This window comes from Nanorana parkeri, unplaced genomic scaffold (genome assembly GCF_000935625.1).
Source record: "Nanorana parkeri isolate BGI_ZX_2015 unplaced genomic scaffold, ASM93562v1 scaffold222, whole genome shotgun sequence".
NCBI lineage: Eukaryota > Metazoa > Chordata > Amphibia > Anura > Dicroglossidae > Nanorana > Nanorana parkeri.
The window spans coordinates 1,573,046-1,596,647 of record NW_017306490.1 but is presented as its reverse complement, the minus strand read 5'-3'; the positions used below and the strand labels follow the sequence as shown (position 1 = coordinate 1,596,647).

The 23,602-nt window shown below is 40.2% G+C and overlaps 1 protein-coding gene across 1 annotated transcript in view; it reads right to left on the bottom strand.

Moving 5' to 3' along the window:
• Window positions 1-357: 357 nt before the first annotated feature.
• The window catches only part of LMNTD2 (lamin tail domain containing 2), a 48,396-nt gene continuing 25,151 nt past the window's right edge, over window positions 358-23,602 (bottom strand). The window contains exons 4-6 of the mRNA XM_018556034.1: window positions 18,679-18,798; window positions 15,436-15,584; window positions 358-367 (exon numbers count right to left, since the gene is read on the bottom strand). Coding sequence (XP_018411536.1) covers window positions 358-367; window positions 15,436-15,584; window positions 18,679-18,798 — 279 coding nt within the window. The remainder of the gene's footprint in view (window positions 368-15,435; window positions 15,585-18,678; window positions 18,799-23,602) is intronic.

The following is a 23,602-nucleotide window of genomic DNA, read 5'->3' as shown; positions in this document are numbered from 1 at the left end:
TTGATCCTTTAAGGGGAGTGTCCTCTTTTCCGTTCTTGGGTGATCACAAATTGTTCGCTGATGTCATCTGGACCGAACATGTGAGTAGAATGGACATCCTATTTATACACTGTGTTTTAATAATCGGTGTCACACGAGGAGAAGGTGCTGTTTCTTTTATCTCTTTCCAGAGACTGTTAGCTGAAAGTAAAATAAATATATTTATTTTAATGATTTGTATGTCATTGAAACTTTTTCCACAGCCCTTTACAGAGACCATTAAATTATTAATGTGAGTCCCCGCTGCTTAATTAGTTTACAATGCAATGTCCTTACCACAGTCATACCCAACCAATAGGACCCGTTTAGACTACTAGTTTACTTTACACTGTGGGAAGAAAAAATTGTTATCATGCACAGAATATACAGACTCCATTCTGACATCATCCTTGGTGACATCAGAACCCCAGCACTGCCAGGGAAGAGGGTGAACAATTAGGCCTTATTAAAAGTATAAAATATGAATTTGGCTAGAAGAGCGCTAATGATAGTCTCATTGTGTAATAGCATGTGTAGAAAAATGATATCCTTGTATGTTCCAATCTCCAATGAGAAATGTAGCACACTATGTACACTAAAAACATATTTTCTTTATTCCAGATTAGCGTCAGACTCATGATAAAAGCTCTGACAGGTTCCCCCTGTACCTAACACTTTGTCATAGAGTACACCGTTCTTTCACAAAGCTCTGAGTACGGCGAGAAACACATCAGAGCTTTATTTTGCATCCTAGGTGAATTTGGAATAAAGAAAATAAGTTTTTAGGGCACACAGCTCATAGCAATCGTTCCATTTTTCTTATTTGTATGTAGTTGAGGCTCGGAATGAACCTAGATCTGCACCTATGTTCTTCTGGGCTGGCTATGTATAGATCAACCAAGAGGAGGTGTTGGATCATATTGTATATTCCAGTACTCATAATTCATTATATGTGCAAGTACTGGTTTTCAATGTATAAAATGTTCTCCATACTTAAGATAATGAGAACACATAGGGGTGCATTTAAAAATTGTCTACATAGTGAACAGCTCTGCAAACAAGATTTGCAGCACATTATGGTCACTAGATGGAGTTTGGGAGCACAGGAAATTTCTCAGCTCCCTCGAGTGGCCATAATGTGCTGCAAATCTTGTTCTAAGAGCTGTTTGCTGTGCGAATGGTTTATAAATACACCCCATAAAGTGCTATGCAAATCATATAAAATATAACAATGTCATATTGAGGTGTTCAGCACATATAGTAGGACTTTATGATAGAAGTTAGAGGGAAATAGAGATGAGATATATTTGATATAATTTCAACTACAGGAAAGAATGAGAGAATAAGTACATGAGAGATTATTAGGAAGACACCTTTTTATCACAGTGATCCACCAGGTCTCCTAAGCAATGTGGTTTGCATGAGGGCACAAACATATAGTACAAGACAAGCCAAATTGTCACACTTATGTTCTGTCAAAACATTACAAAACTCAGTTTCATGTAAAGAACTGGCCAATGCAGATGTGATTTACACTCATTGGGGAATTGGAGGGTTTAAGGTATCATTAAATGTCCCTGGACAGAATCCTCTGTAACATTTTAGGTTGTTCATCCCAATATTCATGAAATCACACTTATAACATATTATGTACACCTATATACCCCTAATACTTATATATGGATGTCTAGTTAGGTCAAGTCTATTTCTGATTCCCGACTTTCATTGTACTATAAGTAGGGACAATCTGTTATCACAAAGAACTCCCTTTTCTTTGTATTATTAGATATGGGACATCATATGGAATGTGGGAAATGTGTCATCATGGCTGTGATACTCACCTCTCTTGTTCTTATTTTAGGTTTCTTTGTTGCTAATGTTAGTGTGTTTATTTGTGTGGTCTGTCAGGGGCTATGGCCAAGTTATATGCCATCCAGTGCACAATCTCTGGCTGTAATCACGACTTTTTCTGGTGAAAGTCAGAATCCAAACCTAGAAATGAGTGTGAAAATGTTCTGTCTCTTTAGATTGGCTGTTAGACAAACTCGTTTCATTTATGTCATCCTATCCTCACTGTGTCAGCTACTGGCAATCTGAACTGACGATAAAGTGGCAACAATTTTGCACAGATGTTGTCAACAATGCAGTCATTCCAAGGGTCTAGCCATTCTTGAACGTTTGTTAGTTGGTTGTCAGCCTTTTGAACATGCTAACCATCTGCAGATTTCTCTTACTCAGATTTAGCTGGCAATTCCAAATACCGGTAAAGCGAACCTGTACATTGTTTTTAATATGTAGATCTCCTGATCTACGTATTTGTTCCCATTCAGTCTCTCAGGATGTATTGAAGTCAATGACACCACGCAACTGACATTTTGAAAAGGAGTGTTCCACAAAGGCAGACTGCACATTTCTATTCTTCCAGGTTCAGTTTTAAGGTGTATTCACACTTTTGCTGTCAAATTTGAGAAATCCCTAATATATGTTTTCTTACCTTTCTAACTTGGTTTGGAGTAAAATTAGACATAGGACACTACAGGCAACGTCTAGTGCAGACCTGAGCGTTTTATGGCCCATATGCTGTATGTGGCCCTTTGTCTATCCCTGTTCGGCCCGCGGTCCGGATACAGACTGATCACCAAAATGCGCTCGGTTATGACTGGGTGGTCCTAGCAACCAGTGACTTCAAATGTGTTCCTGTCCCCAGCATTACAGGAGGATAGAAGAGTATCTTCCTCCCCCACAGCTTCACCTCCCGCCTCTGGCCTATCAAGAAAAAAGAAAAGAAGATATGTGCCACATATTTATACATATCACATACTATGTGGGGACAATCACATTGCGGCCGGGAGTTTTGTTTTGGGTGCCATTCAAATGAATGGCAACACAATGCACCTGCTACATTGTAAGGTGCGAGGGATCAGGGCAATAGATAAGGTGGTCCTAGAATAAAACAAATAAATGGAGGTTTTGGATGATAGGAAAATTGAAGGAGGATCAAGAGGGAAAAGCGAGAGAACAAGGTTAAATCAGATGGGAGACAAACAGATGAAGGTACTGAACCTAATGGGACGACGCAGAGGAAATGGAGCAGCACTGTGAGATCAGAGAAAACAAGAGGTAATAGTGCATTGGGGATAATGGGCTTGAGGGTGTTTGGGTGGAATGTGTCCACTGACCTATATGGTTCCATTCTTTAAATCATTGTGAGGGTTTGCTGTTTATATTATGGAACAGATTTTTTTTTTTTTTTTACCTTGCTAATTTATTACGTTTTGAGGGGGATGCTTGGTATTTCTTAAAATATCTTCCTATACTAAGCATAGTGAAATCACCTATTACCTGCTTTGTTTAATGCCTTAAAGGGCCAGTCCTCTCAAAACTAAGATTTCATTTTTGGCAGATATCAGGAAATTAATTTATCCCTAGCTCCTTAAATCTTTTGGGGACTCCGATGGTCTAAATATTCAGATCTACATTCCATAGGCAGCCATTATAAGCAGTTGTCACTCTTAACTTAGATTTTTTAATTCATTTTACATTATAAATCCTGAGGACTGAGACTTCTGTGTTTGTGCACGGTGATGAGAGCCAGAAAAAAAATGGTGAGTGATGTGTGATATGTCTGTTTATGACTACTAACTTCCGAAATACCGGTTCCTGGTTAATTGACCCTTTAAACTCAGAGGACATGCCCCTGGATTGTGTCCCTATTGCTCAAACCCCTTTTCTTATTTGTGTTTTGAGATCAGAAATGTCCTTTTGCTGTGTTTGGATGTATATTAATGAATTAACATTTACTTGTAATATGTTATTTGTTGCTACAGTGAAAAAGCAAGACAATCATATTTTTCCACGCTGAAAATTCGAGTTTGTATAAATAAAATTATTTTTTAAACAATTTGTAAGAGTCATTCATGCACACAGAGTTCTATTTAAATATCTCTAAATATTAAATAAATAGAATTGTAAGATTTTCATCCTGGTCAAGTGTATTACCTAGTCTTTTATTCTTCAACTATAAGCCCTGGGGGACTGGTGAGCCCCTGAAATGCGTCGGCTACTTCTGTAACTCTTACTTTCCTTTACGTTCGGAAATACAAATTAACTGGACCTATTAAACTTAGTTGGTGCTCCCACTTCTTGGCGGTATTTCTTTTTTACTTCTACTACTACAGTGCTTGCAAAGTATTCTTTACATTAGTGTCCAACACTCCACCAACGCTTCAATCTCTGAAAAAAATAGAAGAAAATTCATCCAAAACTATACAAAATATGAACAAATAACTAAAATAAATGCTTAACAATAACACAAGTAAGAAAATATAAATATTATACAATTAATTTTCATGTACCGTATCCAAAAAGAAGAATGACAAAAAAGATTTGATGTAACAAGTGAAATCTAAAGAATGTAGTAGCAAGGCAAGTGTTTCTTGAGGCCACTAGATGGTAGCAGCATACTATAAAATCCACATACAATATAATATACTCCAGACCCGTGTTTCTCAACCTTTTTTCCAGTCACCCTTTAAAAGTATGTAAAGTCTTGAGGCACCCCAGTCTAAAGTGTAAAAACCGTCATTGTAAAAATGTAAAATACCACATGTGGTCCCTCTAAAATTCATACAAGACCCTTAGGCCCTGTTCACATGAGTTTCAGGTCCTGATCAGGTGCGGATCAGCAGACGCGGTGCTATTTGTTTAATAAAACATTTTTTTTTGCTGGAGTGGGGCTGTCAGTATGTTAGCTGCATTGCAGTGCGTTTTTTGACGTGTTTTGCGTTTCCGGACCGTACAAAATGTGACATGCAGTATTTTTCTGTCGTAGCCTGAACGGACTGCGCACGTGAGAACTGTAGCCCATAAAACACATTGGGATGCATTTTTAGTGCAGGACCGTACGGATCAGGTCAGCACAGAAAACGGACGTCGTGTGAACAGGCCCTTATACGAGATAGAGGCCTGGTATAGATTTTAAAAGTGGATAGGGTCAGGGCTTTTCCCCATAGTTCTCCTTAGGTTAACGGGAGGACACAAACTAGCGTCCTCCCGTCACCCTAAGCTCAGTATACTGGTGGTAGCTCGCGGTATACTGAGACGCCGCAGCCGGAGCAGATCCCGACATCGATGTCGAGATCCGCCCAGCTGCGTGACTTGTCGAGATCCGCCCAGCTGCGTGAGTGACAGCTGGTTTTGCCTATCTAGAGGCAGAGCCAGCTGTACCCGCCCCCTCCCCCGTCCGTTCTGCCAGTCAGCGCTGGTGGATCGGAGCAGGTAGGGGGGAATCCAGCCCCTCCCCTGTCACGGCAGAGAGCGGTGACAGGATCGAGAGGTGAGCGAACGCCGGTATGTGTTCGCTCACTTCCCGATCTACTGAGCCGACCTGTGACAGTCTCATTGTCACAGGTCGGCTAGAACTATGAGGTGAGTGAAAAGCACTCACCTCATAGTTCTCCTTTAGCATCACAGCCCCCATTTCACATCAGAAGTCCCCCTTCATATCAGAGTTCCCATCTTTCACATCAGGGGCCCTCTTCACATCAGAGGCATGAGTTTGTGTGAAAACAATTTGAGGCACCCCTGAGGAAGCCAGAAGCACACCAGGGTGTCACAGCAACCTGGTTGAGAAAGGATGACTCGGATCATAATATTTTACTACTATTTTAGTAAAATTACCGTCATGGCAATATCAATGATGATAAATCAATAAGCAGAGTTGGAGCCTAATTAGCCATTTCCAGTTATAGGTCTGATTATGAAGGAATCAAAATACTTTCAACCAGGAATTAAAACATCTGTCTTAGAAATTGCTCTCAGCTTTATTAACTATTTTACCCAAACCCCAAGAAATTTTATAGTTATCACCAGGGAGGAAATAATCTAAGAGGGACACCTAGGAATGAGCTCAGGTTTGGACTGAGCCTGAGCTTCTACAAACCTGGCAAGGACATAGACCCACACGCTTAGTCAGCTGCAGAACAGGCATTCCCTGCCCCTCAGCTGCACATAAGCAAAAGGGGCAGGATTCTTGTGCTGACATCATTTACTTTTTATGGCCACATGGCCATATTAGTTTAATGTTATTTCCAAAGGACTGAATCTAGCTTAAACCCAAACTCATCCATAGTGACAACAGTTTAAGAGGGAGTCTCCCTCACTTTGTACAGATTTCCTTTCACTTGATGCATCTCTAGGATAGGAAATGAAGAGAAATATTCCCAACAGACAGCAAAATAAAACGGATGCATTAATCCCTTCCCTTCCCTACTCTGTCATAAACTTTTGTTTTTTTCATAAACTGGGGGCATATTTATAAATCAGTGAATGTAATATTCACAAAATATTCAATGCAGATGAATCTTCCTGGTATATGTGTTTCAAATCACGGGAGGATTACCCATGTGTAAATGCTTGGTCAATGACACTTCTTTATAAATACGCCCCTTGTGTTAGGTTTAGATGAAGAAAATACAATGGGCCTGATAAGTTTGCTTTTTGGACATGATAAATTAGATTTTTGGATATTGAATGTGAATATAAATATTACACAAGTGTCAGATCCAAATCTTACTGCACACTTAAAGAAAAAAATTTGAAGAATTTCTATTTTCTATACAAAAATTAATTTGGCAAAATATTGAGCGACAGTACTGCCACACCAACAAGAACTATGACAAATGTTCAGATGAATCATAGTAATACGAGCTGTGACCTCAAATATGTAGGCAAAAGATAGCTATTCTGACAACATTTCTTCCCCAGCCCAGCAAACCCCCAAGCAAAACCCTGCTACAGAAAAAACCCACAAAATCAACACCCCCACCAACAAAACTCCTCTCTCCCTTGGCACCGCCCCCCCCGCCTTAGCAATCTGTACCTCCCAAGTGGCAAAGCCCTCCTCTCCTCCACTCAGCACTCCCAGTATGTTACTATGGAAAAATACTGGCTTTAAATTTTGAATCCGATTTAAATGTTTCCATGGTATGTATTTACCTTTTTGGTATTTCCCCCCCCTGTTGATTAGACTATAGTGATGGAAAAACTTATTGTGATAAATACTTTGGGAAAAAAATGACACCCTTACTCCACAAATCTTTGAGTCTCAGAAAATCTATTGATTTGTTTTTTAAATTGACTTAAAATGTATGTAAACCTAAATGCATGGCAGTGCATCTGGAATATGTGCATTCATTGTGATGGCACTCCAATGCATTGTACATTAGAGCACGACACATTGTAGCACACCATAAAGCACATATCATGCTTGTTTTTTATCTATTTATTTAATGTTTTTGGATCCGTTTTGAACACACATTAACTTGAAATGTAACGCATGTGTGTTATCGCACCGGAATGGAACACTTAACTGTTAAATAGCCCTAAACGTATTTTTCAGTATGTTTGGCATCATGTCTTACTGTACTCAGTGGAGAGATCTCAATAAATACAATTACTGATACATTTTTGTTTATCGTCATGTGACAGTTTTTCTAAAACAATACAGACTAATGATTTCAGGACAGTGGTGGAGCGCCAGAGCCCTGTCCCAGCTGCAACCCTGGTAGGTCTCATGAAAATGCCAAGTATCTGCACTGGTATCGGTGCATCCCTACTTGTAAGGTCTTTAATGGTATACAATATGTGGAAATGTGCAGATATTACAAAGATGTGCTGCACGCATGTTTGTTATTTTGCTCCGACATACACATAAGTGATTTGAAATACGTCACAACTAAACATGAATATCATCACACCACATAGAATGGTGGAAATCTTAACCTGCACGCAGACACAAACATACCAAATACATTTAGTGCTAGTGTTGAAAAATAAATCCTATGGGTAATAAACATGCAGTAGGAGAAAAGTGCTTCATGAAGTTCAGACCTAATAACAGTCAGGATGCTCTGGGTATGTAGAAGGAAAGAAATTGTAACATTTGTACAAATAAGACAGCAAACTGTGTTGTAACTTGTTTATTTGAAACTCTTTTGATACTTTTATAATAAATGTTGTGTAAACTGATTGCTGATAACCATGTACTCCGTTCCTGATTATCTTCACCACACAAATGCCCTTTGCCCAAGGTTTAGGGTTGTAATACTAATGGGACTACATGTTTATGGGTGGAGCTGTCCCTTTGCTTAGATTTTCTCTTTGTCTTTTTTCAGTCCTTTAGTTTTTTACTTGGCAAATATTATTTTGTAAACTTCTTGATTGGCTGCATTTCAATGAGTCAGTTAAATCTTTTTATTATTATTAATGATTAGGTTTCAAACTTTGGATTTGGCCACTAACAACCACATCCTCCCTTTTATTCTTCCACTGAAGTACTCAATAATAAAAGGAAAGATTCAATTGATTGCTGTGAGTAATGGAAACAATTTGTACTTCAGACAATTTGATAAGCTAGGCACTGTTGTATGCACAATTTGGCACTGATGTTGTGTAGCGTGTTCTTGATGTATACCTGAAAAAAGATGAAAAACATATTATTAGAATGAGTCACATATAGGTCACGGAGGTGCTCACTCCTATCCTAAAGACACAAGGGACCTGCACACAATACCATCCTCAATTAGGTAAACAGAGGTACAGCATGTGCTACACAGCTGTCACAGGCATCAAATAATTCTGGATTATAACTACAGATCATGCCATATACAGCCATCTGTATTGCATAAGTATGTATGTGTATTGTAGGGGGACAGGCTCAACTGATACTGACAGTGGTAAATGATGCATAGGATAAGGACACCCAGGAATAGTCCAAGCAGGTTTCTCCAGCAAACAAATAGTTTCAATGTAGGGGGGGCTTTAAAAATGAAATTCATAGCATAAAACAAACTAAACTCAGGACAGTTTCTGACTAATAGGGTGCCCTTCAACGGGTTCCCCAAATCAAACAGGCAGCCCTTCTACCTTTTTAGTGTTATGTAAGCACTCAGCCTTATTACCCAGCAGCAGGCGCCCACAGCAAAGAGAGTGAGAGAGCCCTGAGCATCAGTTAGCTTGTCTCTATTAAGGCCTGTGGAGAGCTAAGACTAATAATGAGGTCTGTCTACCAGGGAAGATGTGGACCTAGGAATGAAGGCTTTAAACGGCTCAAAGCTCTACAAAGTCTCTGGGCTCCAGGACCCAGATCAGAACTTATTTTTGTTTCCCCCCCTTAAGCCATAGGCCTGGGAGCAGCCTTACACTATGTAGTCAGCAGTCACCCCTAGTGCCATTGTCATCTGAGGATCATAGTAGCCTACTGACCCAAAATCTAACTTTCTAATGTTCCTCTTGAGATGAAATGGCAAGTGAATAAGCTAAAAAAAAACTATGAGACATCCTGTTTTCATTGATAAGCAGGATTGGCTAATGATTATCTTATGACACATGGTAATACTGAGAGAGGTGAAAATGAGACTGAGAAAATGAAGAGATCATGAGCCCTGGTGAAGGAGAAAGGAGAACGTGTCCTTCCACCAGTTGAAGGATGCCAGTGTTTGAAACATTAGCGGTGTGCTCTGAATCTAACATGCATCCACATACAGAAGCCTTACCCCATGGTAAATGTTAATGTTTATTTTAGCTAATAGTCCTGGAGATAGTAATTAGTGGACTTCAATGCAGTGACATCACTTTGCTAGTGCTCTTTTGAGACCTAGGGGGCTGCAGACTGTGACCGTGCTTCATGTTACACCTAAATATGGCTATAATGTGAACCGTGGTCCAAAGGGTGACATTAACCTTTAACAAGCGGTAAAAGAGCTTTAAAACAAGCCATCCATGACTTCTCTAGCAGCATGTACTGTGAAATATTTAATTCACAAAGATCAAAACAAAGACTCTAGAGTTGGGTTTCTGTCAGTTTCTAACATCTGCTGGTTGTAAACATTAGAAGCCTGAGAGACTGCTAAGATCCCGCTCTCCATAGAATAATGGTAAAGGGCTTGTTTCAACATTCTTTTACTGACTGTTTAGAATATGTAAATGCTTTAGTTGCCGTCTGGGCACAGGTTCACTTTAACTACGTTTGACTTACCCTTTGCACACCATGACAAGACATACAGTATTCTTCTCCACTCTAGACTCGCAGAAGATCAAATGTAAAGGGTACGTGACTGAGGAATTTAAAACCACGTCTGGAACGGGCGGTCTTTTGGGCCACAAGCCTCACAAGAGGACTATCAGTATTTAACCTGCTCTGTAAACAAGAAATATAAGATCAATGAATTGGTGCACTTGCTTACAATGTTTTTAAAGACTGAATGATATACAACTGTATACATGACTGTTTACTAACATTTTGACAAAATAAAGTGCCCGCCATAATAATGGTTTGCATCATCACTCAGAAACCAAGGTAATTTAACAATGGATGCTGACATAGTGGGGTTGATTTACTAGAGCCAAATAGGCTGTCCACTTTACTAGGGAATTTCCCCATCACTTGGTGAATGTGGTGAAAATTCACTTAGCAAAGATTACCTAACAACGTGCAAGGGAAATGAAAGAAAACGATATTTCTACTTTCACATGATTGGATGATGGAAGTCAGCAGAGCTTCAGCTCATTCACTAAGCTATGGGAAAGCTCCCTTGCAAACAGAACAGCCCATTTGCCTTTAATAATGTTGGAAATACAACAGCTCAAGCTGATTTAATATTGTCTTTGGAGCACTAGATGGCGCTGTGGCGCAAAACTAGTCTGTATGCTATTTGTCTATGTGCATACTTGTCTGTGATGCAGAGGAGGTTACATCCGTATATATGTTTTCTTCTCTATGATCTATATGTCTCCTGTTTGATGCTGTAATCATGTATACATGTATGCAACGTTTTTCTAAGCAAGTAAAACCTAATTAAGCATTTCTGAAGATCTCAGTGCTTCATCTAAACACATAACCAACAAGTAAAACAAACCCTAAAGAAAGGAATGCTGAAGGTGGTTTCTATATAGACATATAGAAGGTTGTTATGTAAGCCACTTTAATAAGTAATGTTAGTAATTAAGTTAATACTTACTGGGTGCCAAGTAACACTCATAGAAGCAGGGCTAGGGTTGGTTAATGCTGTAACAAGAAGAATACATCAGTAATATAGGACACCAATTGCAGTGTGAATACAAACAATATCGCTAAACATAAGGAGAGGACTGGTAAGATGGCAGACAATACACAAAGGATATCATTTGGAGAAATTGAAGAAACTTTCCTTAAACTATATTTAAGTTCTTGGTAGTTATTAGTAAGTTTGGTTTAAGTTGGCTCTAGACAATAAATAGTCAGACTTGCAAAAACAATCTTACCACCTTCTGGAATCTAAACAATCAAATAGTCACCAATGGCAATCAGGATGAAACAGGAAGGGACAGCACACTGCAGATACCTCCAGTACTGGCTTATTGGAGACCCACAACAATGATTGGACAAGGTTTTCTTACCAGTCCTAGAGCTATTTTCCTTAGTACCAGTGTCTAATCACAGCTCATAGACATCAGATGGCAAAATCCGGTCAAAATGGTTGTCGTCTAATGTACATAAGCACCTTTATCTGCACTCTTTTAAAATCCATTATCTATATTTTTTATAGCCATCAAAGATCTGGTGAGATAAGTTTGTTTCTTTGCCCCATAGATGGAACTCTCTTGCAGGTGGACTTCTTAATAATTTGTTTATTGCCATGGGAAATCTTTTGGGGGTGTATTATACTTCAGCATGAAGCAGAAGTAGGAATTCTGGCGGGATTATCACTCCACTGCAATCCATAAGAGATGAGAGATTCCAGCCCCGGATTCAGTTTGCAAGCCAGCACACAAAAGCTTTGGATGAAACTGCATTCTAGGGTGCTTCCAGTCAATCATGACAGTAATGTGAGAGGTTAGATTTGAAGGACACAAGTCTTCTTTTCAACATGGTTAGCCATGACATGTTTAGTTGCTGTACATGATACCCGCATTGCTGTTAAGTTAAAAAAAGAGATTTCACTAAATTTGTTTAGGAGGCTAAACACCCAAAATAATACCAAACCCACAGACTGATAAAGCTACTCAACCATCATAGTCATTTATATCTGCAGTCTCTCCCATGGCAGGCTGTAATGGTGGCAATGTATAGCCAGATGCTCAGATCAATTATGATATTCAGGCCATTGTTAGTGCCCTTGGAGCAATAATGAGCAGGTTGAAGGATCTTGTTATCACACATGGAGAGCTTTTGGAAAAACTTCCTGAGAACCATGAACGTTCACCCACACATTAAGGACGAATTGTAGAGGGTCTGGACACTTTTGTGGGCAGGTATTTCCCTGCCTGCCATTTTTGGGGTGACATCTAGCATCTAAGGCAATCAAAACAGAAGATATGTATGTGGGTCTGTTTCACATTAGGGGGGTTATTCACTTAGCTGTCGAAGGCAGCCAAGTGAATAACCGAGCCGAAGTGAAGTGAGCCGAACGGTGTTCGGCTATTCACTTTAGCTTAAAATCAGCCGTACATCGTATGCCTTCGGTCAGCCGAACATGCTCTGCAGCCAAAGTGCTGAGCCGAAGTGCAGAAGGAGTTCGACTCAGCCAATCTAACATCTGGGATTTTTTTTATATTTTAAAGAAAAAAATAACAATTAAAAATAATTTTTTAAAAACGACGCACGCCGACCCGGCCGCACGTGACGAACTCCTGCCACATAATGTCAAATCTGACAGATGCCGCCGATATAAACAATTTGATATGTTTCCTATTTGCCGTCACCTGCCACAGTCTTTTACCAGGTCCTGGGCAATAAATAACAACTGGGCAGATGTCACGGCCAGCTCCGCCAAGTTGTTATTGTTAAATGACAGATCAGCATCCCCAGGTCATTTGGAGATGCTGATCTGTCATTACAACTCTCATTTGCATGGGGATCGGTCGGCTTCGGCTGACCTTTCTCCATGCTTCGCCTGTCACTACAGCTCAGCCGAGCCGAAGCATATGGGTTTGGCTTGGCTGGGCCGCTCACCTGCCTTCAGCTGCTGTACGGGCTATAATGAATAGCAGTTCAACTGAGCCGAAGGGCTCCGGCAGCCAAAGTGAGCCGAAGGATCAGCCGAAGCTACAGCTGGATCCTTCGGCTCGTTCGTGAATAACCCTGTAGGTCATTCAATTCTGATTGTGCACTTGACTAATAATAGCCACCTAAAATGCCATTTGCCAATAAACCTCAGATTCTCTTTAAAGTTGACCTTTAACCCCTTTCACTAAAAATCACATTAGTGTGCAGCTCTGCATGCCGATATGAAATCATCTTACATTCATTAGTAAAGTTATATTTAGTAGACTAAAAGTAAGATTTCAGTCCATCACATGAGTGAGCTTGGAGCAGTGGTTACTTTACAACACACACAGGGACCATAGGGAACAAAAGTAGCCACCGTCTAGAAAGAAGGACAGTGTCAGCACCAATTCAGAGATGATTGGAGGATCTACAGCCGAGTGATACACAAATAAGATACATTATTGTTAATAGTTAAGGTACTTGAATGCATGTTTAAGATTTAACTCCTGAGTTTGGTGTCACTTTAAAGGACCCTATTGGTATATATTGTTTCGTTTCATCATAGTCAAATCAAGGAAATAAGATTTCTGCCTTTCGAAATAAACCTTTTTGTATCTCATACTTGGAAACAGTCTCATATTTTAAAGCCGTAATTTATTTTAACCAGTCTGTAAAATATTTATTTTAATATGTTAATTTTAAATTGTATATAATATTACATTTAAATTGTGCTGGTGACATACCTGAATTTCTGGAGCTGGGCGAAATCTGCTGTATAGTATCAGCTGTGTGAGACACATTCTGAGGTGCCCTACTGTCCAGGTACGGCATAGCAGAGATACTTTGCCTCCTATAAGAGGAAAAATACAAATAAAAAAAAATAAAAAAAATAAAGATTTAACATGCCAATAAATAACAAGCCTTAATTTAGCTTTATTAAAAGTGTACCCAAGGCGGTCCCTATCTTTTTCGCTGCCTGAGATAGCCAAGAGAAGGGGGAGGAGCTGTCAGCCGGTCGAGCGTCAGGCTGCCACATTATGGGGACACCCCTATGTGTATCTCTGGGCAAACCTTTTTTTAAATTTTGGATACAGTAGAGGAGGGTTAGACCCCCTGTCATAGTTTGATTGCCATTTGGAAATGTGGAAAGACAGTGCTGGACCCGTGTGGTTATTCTCTTGGTGTTTCTCATTCAACAGAAGTGGTGAAAATGGGTCATCTGGCTAACGAGTAGGCAGCCTCCACAATCCAAAGGATCTCCACAGTATCCTTGGATTGACAGTAAACACAGTAGATGTGGGAATTGAAGCGCCACACCAATTAAAAATGTGCAGATACATCTTTATTCATTCATCATTCAATTAAGGTTAGGAAACATTCCAGTAGAGTAGCAAATGTCTTTTAGCTGCCAAACAAGCTGCTGACAAGCCTGAAGTACTCCCGTCACAACTTCCAAGCTGCAGGCATTGTAGTCTGCATATGAGATTTCTCCTATTAAGCCCTGATAAGGGGGTGTGTTTTGGAACCCAGAAAAGTGTTGGCTACTCTACTTGAATGTTCCCTGACCCTAGTAGTTGTATCTAGACTATTGTAATTGGTATGGCGCTTCAATTCCTACATCTACTAAGTTTTGATTGCTTTCTGTATCCCCATTGTAACTGAAAAAGTAAGTGAGGGAAAAAACAAAATGTTAGAGTTTTTGTCCCCAGAAAAAGAGGCAAGGGGAAAAATTCCAATGGGGACACCTGTCCTGGGGACATCTGTCTAAGAGGGGATTTTCATCACTTTGAGAGATTTCTTCTGACTTCCTGTTGCATCTCCGGGATTGGAGGTGAAGAAAAATGTCCACAATGTTACAAAGACAGCAGAAATAAACTGACAGGGGTATTAAATAGGTTGCCCTGAAATTTAGGCCGCCAAAACATTTCAGGTGAAAAATGGTGCTATGGGCCGATAGTACAAAGATGGCCAAAAATGCTGTACATTCTTAGCTTCTCCTCCACAGTGGATGCCAGCTGCAAGCTTCAGTCTCTTTGCACTCCGATAAATATTTACTATCTCCAGATTGTAAATGAACAGGAAGCCTCTGCACTGAGTGCTTCCTGTTTATTGAGTGCTCAGGCTGTAGAAAAATAGATTGAGGACTCTGTGTCCTCAATTTCTTTTTTTTATTTTCAAAGGGAAATATCAGGGGTCTGTTTAGACCCTCATATATTTCGCTAAAGCCTCTAACAGTAAAATAAAAAAAACATATAAATAAAATAATTAAAAAAGGTTGGGAACATTTTTTTTTCCGGTTTCAGCCTAAAAATTTAATTTTGGTAGATCCCCAGTATAAACCTTTACCTACACAAGTTTTGGCTATATATAACACTTTAATCATATTTTACCTGGGAAGAACAGCAGATGATAACGGGTTGCAGTTATATTGATCCTGGTTTACAACAGGCCACCTTCTGGTTTTCTGATTCTGTGATACACTTTGTCTTACACTGGTATACAAAGAAGGCGACTCCTCAGTTTTATGTGATGCTACAGGCTGCAGGCAGAGACAGCACACACAGTACATATTAACAGGTGTTAGAAAGAAGCAGTAAAGCTATCATAGGTAAAAAGATTGAGTAATAAACTTCACAGTAAATGCAGACTGACTGAATGTAGTTTTATATTAGGAAGCATATATCCAGAGAAACTAATACATTCTAAATACATTGGTTACAATAGCTGCTAATCATTGAGGCTCTTATGTATCATGCTCCTAAGAATTGAAGTTATTTCCCCTCAATTACCAACCAGATTCAAACTTTTAGGGCATTTCATGTTTTTGGTGGCTCAGGATATGTAACTCCATATCATGGATGTAAGAACATGCTAATATATAAGGTTCTTAAATTAGATAGTGTTATTTCAGCATAGTTTATTGCTGCTTCTTCTCATGGCAATTCAGGTGGTTGAATCCAGATGGTAGTGAGAAGCCCACAAATGCTACAATAATAAAATCAGTTAACATTGGGAGGCAACTTAAAACTGTGGGCATGTCCATTAAAAAAGTCATGGGCTTAAGGGTCTGTGTCGGCATGTTATGTTTGTTTCAAGTGGGCATACATGTCTACGGGAGTGCAAACCCTGCTTGAAGCAGGTCAGAATGAAGTCAGCTGCAGGTCAAGGTAGGGTTGCCACCCATCCAGGATTCACCCGGACAGTCCGCTTTTTTAGTCTTGTGTCCGGGTGTCTGGCCAGCTGACACCCGGACACAAGAGACTAAGTACAGATGCCGTAACTTTAATTTTTTGGACAGATTTGGCTGCCAGAGGTCCTTAGCAAACACGCAGGACCTCAGGCAACCGCGGGTGCTTGTAAACAGGCACAGGCCGGCCTGCACATCTCCTTCTCTGGCTCCTTCCTGACAGCTCGCTGCCCGCATCTGGACCCCTGCACTTTCCACACAGCCACCTGAAAGCCAGCATATCCCATCTGAAACCCTGCATAGCCCACCTGAGAGCCCGCATAGCCCACCTGAGAGTCTGCATAGCCCACCTGAGCCCCGCATAGCCCATTTGCGAGTCTGCATAGCCCACCTGAGCCCCGCATAGCCCATTTGCGAGTCTGCATAGCCCACCTGAGCCCCGCTTAGCCCATTTGAGAGCCTGCATTGCCCACCTGAGCCCCGCATAGCCCACCTGAGAGTCTGCATAACCCACCTGAGAGCCCACACAGTCCACCTGAGAGTCCGCATAGCCTACCTGAGAACCCACACAGCCATCTGAGAGCCTGCATAGCCCACCTGAGAGTGCGCTTAGTCCACCTGAGACCCGCATAGCCCACCTGAGAGTCTGCATAACCCACCTGAGAGCCCACACAGTCCACCTGAGAGTCCGCATAGCCCACCTGAGACCCCACACTGCCATCTAAGAGCCTGCATAGACCACCTGAGAGTGCGCTTAGTCCACCTGAGACCCCGCATAGCCCACCTGAGACCCCGCATAGCCCACCTGAGAGTCTGCATAGCCCACCTAAGAGCCCACATAGCCTGAGACCCCACACAGCTATCGGAGAGCCACCTAAGAGTCCACACAACCCACCTGAGAGTACGCACAGCCCACCTGAGAGTCCACACAGGCCATCTGAGACCCTGGAGACATCAGGATGCCACCCCTGAACAACACAGAGTATGGACTTGACGAGGGAGCTGGAAAGCAGGACGTTTTTGGATGAGCGGAGGGGATGGTTAGGGTGATACTTAGAGACAAGGTTTGTGATATAGCCGAAGGCAGAGTTGTGAATGGCTTTGTAAGTGGTTATTAATATTTTGAATTTCATCCTTTGAACTATTGGAAGCCAGTGCAGGGATTGGCAGAGGGGGGTTGCAGACATTGAACGGTTGGTTAGGTGAACGAGTCTAGCAGCAGCATTCATGATAGACTGAAGGGGGGATAGCCTGTGTAGAGGTAAGCCAATGAGGAGGGAGATGCAATAGTCAAGACGAGAGATAACAAGTGAGTGGTTGAGTAGCTTTGCGGTTTCATTAGTGAGGAAGGGGTGTATTTTGGAGATGTTATGAAGGTGAAGGCGGCAGGATTTGGATAGTGATTGGATGTAGGGAAGAAAGGTGAGTTGAGGGTATTAACAAATCCCTTACATTATTGAAAAAGTTAAATTGACCAACTCTTTGTGATTTAACAATCAGAAGTAACTCATCAACCTGTAAAAACTAATATATCACTGTTTGAAAACTCACACTCAGAGCAATTTCACCCACTAGAGCTATAGAGGAATAGATGCAATATAGTAGCTGATGTAATGTTCCCTTTTGGCCACAAGGTGGCAGAACACACCAATTCTACCAACTAGGTTTCTGATTACAGCAGCCTATTTCAACCAGGGAAATTCCAGATATAGATAGGAGTCCCTGAGCAATCATCAATTGCAGACTTTTAGTATCCATTGACACCAATTATGTTTGTAGCTCTACTTAAGGGGTCATTATTCCCACCGATCACCAATGGAAGGAGTATTCTTCCCTTTGACCACCAATGAAAGGATTATTCTTTTCACTGACCACTAATAAAAGGAGTATTCTTCCCACTGGCCACTAATTATTATTATACAGGATTTATATGGCGCCAACAGTTTGCGCAGCGCTTTACAATATAAGGAAGACATTACAATCACAATACAATTCAAGACGATGTTAAAGAGGGCCCTGTCCGTGAGGGCTTACAATCTAAAAATGGAAGGAGTACTCTTCCTATTGACCACTAATGGTAGGACTATTCTTCCCATTGACCACCAATGGAAAAGGTAACTTTTTAATGATATTGTTCCTCTGTGACATGTCCAGGATGTATTTATTTAGTAATGTTACTGAAAGATCCACTTTAAATCTTTGATCCATAGACCTCTGATACTTTAGTTCACAAACTCAGACAGAACAACACCTTACAAAGCAAGATACAGTATTATGTTTATATATATTTGATATCCATAAATGTGAAAGTCATGCCTGCATTATATATTTATCTGTGTATATATATATATATACACCTTTTATTAATTTTGTACAATGCTAACATTATTGTTAAAAATATAACAACAATAATGTGCAGTTCCCTTAAATCATGTTTCCATTATACCTGACCATTGGGGCGTGACAGGACAGTGATGCATTGTGGGTTGCTTCTGAAGTAAACACGTCCTTTCCACAACAGATCCGTAGGTGGGTTATGAGAAACCTTTGGTGCAGATGCCCAAACCTAAATATTATGAAATGGTTATAAAGGGCAAAATAATAGTCAGAAAGTTAAATATATCGTTGAAACTGTTTAATATGCCAAAAGAATTGTAATTCTGTTAAGTGACTCCAAAGATTCACTCCCCTTGCCTGGCAACATATAAAAATCACAGACCTGGCCAAGCTTGTGATTGGATAGTGGAAGAGAACCTCAATGATGAGGTCATCACTGTGTGCTCTTTCTGTGCTAGACAGACAGCATTGTGCAGTGCAGCAGATCCTGATTGGCTTACAGTGCTGGTCCTCACTCTTCCAGTGTTTCTATACAGCAGTTTACAGGAAGCTAATATATATCAAGCCAGATTAAAGTATCACTAAAATACATGTAATACTTTTTTTTAGGTAAATATGGCTCATGTACAGTATATCTGTTATTTATGGGCATATGTCTATGTTCAACCTGAGGTTAGGTTCACACCAGATGCAGTGCGTTCCCGTCCGATTATGGCCTGAACCCACCAAAATTACATTGCGGCACGTGGCAAACCATTGAATTGAATGGCACCGTAGCCACGCCCTCCGGCCGCAATGCGATCGCCCACATGCGACCAAAATAGTGCTTGCCGCATTTTGATTGCACCAGACCGGACCGCAGGCACAATGTGCCTTGCGATCGCATTGCAGCTGGAGGGCGTGGCTACGGTGCCATTCACTTCAATGGCCCGCAACGCCCCCTCCTGCCCCACAAAAAAATGAGACGGCTGCAATGCGATGCAGTGCGTTCCAGCCAGAATCGGACCGGAACGCACTGCATCTGGTGTGAACCTAGGCTTAACAACATAAGCTACACTTTCACAATAACTTGTAACTTTATCTTGTTCCTGGCTCCACTGTGAGCTATAATACAGATAAGACGGGCACTCTTTAATATTAGAAGAAAGCTTTCTCCATGCGAGAACCCAAATCGTGTTGCCAAGGGAAGCAGTGATAGTGAAGTTGTATGCACCATGTTGACACTATGCTTCTCAGTGCACTTGGTGGCCTGCATCCAACTTTGTTTTAAACATGAGAATCATTAAAAGCAAAATATCGTTTATTCTTAGCAAGTATGAGTATTGTAGGGGTTGCCTGTAAGAGAACCTGTCTCCAGACCATTCATTTTAACAACAATCTTCCCATAAGATTATATGTGCATTTAACATGTTTTAGACATGTTATGCATCTGTAAAACCCTCCCTTGTGCAGACATCCAAAAGCCGTAAGGCGGTTGCTGGGTACCTCCATCCATCCAGCTGCTGATCTGATGTCAGCAGCTTCAGCAGACTCAGAGGTGTCACTCAAACGCAGTATAGTACTAGCCTTTGCCCCTCCCCTGGCTGCTACATAAAAGGTTATGTAGCAAAACGAGGGGAGGGGCTGAGGAGTTGGCCCAGCACAGACAGCAATTTGACATTTCCAGCAGAGGCGAAGAGTACGATGTGAAAGAAGGGAGGGGCCTGTGCTGGGGAATTCTCTGGGTGTCAATTTCCTAACAAGCTTACAGGCACATTGCAAGTTAAAAAGCATTTATGGGAAGATAAAATGTTACAAGTGTGCATTTAACATTCTTGACTTTACTGTGTTTTACTAGCATTTTTAATTTCACAATGTTACATGCTTGATCCATATTTATGTTATTGTAGTAGATATAGGTATTATATAGAGAGATTTATGGATTAGCCTATGGGGCTATTAAGATAAAATATAAACTACATAGGAAGTGCATTGTTTTCAGTGCACTGGACGAGCCATAAACTGGCATTGCGAAAAGGAGCAGTGAAGCACCCCCATTGTGTAGCAAACCACAAAGCACAGCGCCTGAATATGGAATGAGGAAATATGGCTCGTCACATGTACATATCATACATATTTTAATGTTTTGTAATCGCCAACACACAGTTTCAGATTATAACATCAAAGTGACACTAAACTCAAGAATTAAAAGAGAACTTTGAGGTAACCTCTTTTTTCAGCATAGTTCTCTTTAGGGTCATGGGAGGACATATCCTAACCTCCTCCCATGACCCAAAACTCAGTATATAGCGGGCTATAGCTCACTATATACTGAGAGCGCCGCAGCTGAGACAGATCCCAACAATACTGTTGAGATCCATCCAGCTGGCTGATTGACAACGGGCTCTGCTGTTACCTTATGAGTTTATGTCAAATCTTCATAAGACGTATGTATATAGTTTTATTTCTTGTTTTAAATATTTCCCCTGAGGTGTTGATAGCTTGTAGGGAAATAAAGTCTTTGTTGTGCTTATCACTGTGGAGGGGAGTGCCAGGCCCAATGAATTGCAAATAGGGTCATTGTTGAGCCCAGGCATGTCCATATAATTACCATAGAGGTGCAACTTCAGTATCCTGTGTATCAGGAGCCAAGACCCTTTGATCTAATAACAAGTAGACTGGCCAATCGTAGAGAGGGGTGTGGAGTTGTAAAGAGGGTCTTGGAAACCCTCCAATCTCCAGTAGGCCTTGGGAGGCAACCAATGGGAGACTTGTCATGCATCCCTATGGACACCAGGGGTATATTAATGACTGGAAAAAACAGCTCGGCCTCTTTTCACCAGGATGGGGCCTCATGTGACGATTAATGGGTAACTATACATATAATCTTTCCCCCACTTAACTGTATGTCTGTTTGTCGGTTAGATACCAATGTCTGGGTATTTGGCATGATTAAATCTTTTCTTTGTATGTTGTAGTTAAATAGATTGTTGGTTCATTGTATTTAAGTCTTGATACTATATACCAATAAATTCTGTTATTGTGTTGAGCTCAAAAATCTCATGAATGAATCCTTAGAATCTCAAACCTGTAAGTGTGAATGCTTATATAGCGGTTCATAACTTAAAATAGTAATTCAGGTAACAGAATTTATTGGTATATAATATCAAGACTTAAATACAATGAACCAACAATCTATGACTCAAATATTTTGTACAAACAAGCCTTGAGGCACAAGAATTTACAATAGAATAGTGTAGCTTAAGACTGTGCCCGAATGGCAATAGACAGAGGAGACACTAAGAACAAAGGTGAAGGGATACAGTCAATACTGTAAACACACATACAATAGTACAGGGGAACACCTAGACAGACAATAGAGACAGCAAACAATTGCAATGGCCCTCAATTGTCGGTTAGATACCAATGTCTGGGTATTTGGCATGTTTAAATCTTTTCTTTGTATGTTGTAGTTAAATAGATTGTTGGTTCATTGTATTTAAGTCTTGATACTATATACCAATAAATTCTGTTATTGTGTTGAGCTCAAAAATCTCATGAATGAATCCTTAGAATCTCAAACCTGTAAGTGTGAATGCTTATATAGCGGTTCATAACTTAAAATAGTAATTCAGGTAACAGAATTTATTGGTATATAATATCAAGACTTAAATACAATGAACCAACAATCTATGACTCAAATATTTTGTACAAACAAGCCTTGAGGCACAAGAATTTACAATAGAATAGTGTAGCTTAAGACTGTGCCCGAATGGCAATAGACAGAGGAGACACTAAGAACAAAGGTGAAGGGATACAGTCAATACTGTAAACACACATACAATAGTACAGGGGAACACCTAGACAGACAATAGAGACAGCAAACAATTGCAATGGCCCTCAATACCAATCACAAAAGGTCTAACAAAGTAGTCCACATGTAAAGGGAAACTAAACTTATTTTGCTAAATTTAACAGATATTAAACCTATCGGCTAATACTTGGGATACGTCTTCAGAAATGTTACAAGGAAAAACTGTGTGGTACATACCACAATCCTTCAATTATTATCTTTATCTGGTCCAATGACCACACATACACAGCTTTATGTGCACAGAAAACACAATAAAACTCGTATCTATCTGAAGAGATTATAATCACTTCTCTAAACATCCTTTTTCCAAGAATTAAGGTATTTTCCACATATAATACCATACGACAAAAAATTTCCTCTTAACGTCATTTCCAAATAACTACTATGCACTTAGTTGCAACAACTTAAAACTTTAAGGCTTTTCACCAACACAAAAACAATCTTTCTGTGCCTCACTGATAAAAATTACTTTGGTAACGAACCACAAACAAAAATAAAATAACAAAAAGCTAAATCTTCCCGCTCAGTATATCCTCCCTCGTTTTTCGAGTTCTTCTAATATACATACAATTTCGGGATTTTTTAATATTTAAAATAAAAAATAAAACATGATGTGGTGTATCCTCCCTCGTTTTTCGAGTTCTTCTAATACCCACCCATTTAAACATAAAAAGTGCCTATATTAATTAAACAGAATTGTTGTAGCCTTATACTACTGGTAAACTGATCCTCAGTTTTAAAACCACCCCAATAACCTTACCTGTATTAACCAGGTCTAGGTGCTATTGTGCTGATACTCAAAATCTGGAGTCCCTTCGTGGTCGCCAATTCTGTTACCTGAATTACTATTTTAAGTTATGAACCGCTATATAAGCATTCACACTTACAGGTTTGAGATTCTAAGGATTCATTCATGAGATTTTTGAGCTCAACACAATAACAGAATTTATTGGTATATAGTATCAAGACTTAAATACAATGAACCAACAATCTATTTAACTACAACATACAAAGAAAAGATTTAAACATGCCAAATACCCAGACATTGGTATCTAACCGACAAACAGACATACAGTTAAGTGGGGGAAAGATTATATGTATAGTTACCCATTAATCGTCACATGAGGCCCCATCCTGGTGAAAAGAGGCCGAGCTGTTTTTTCCAGTCATTAATATACCC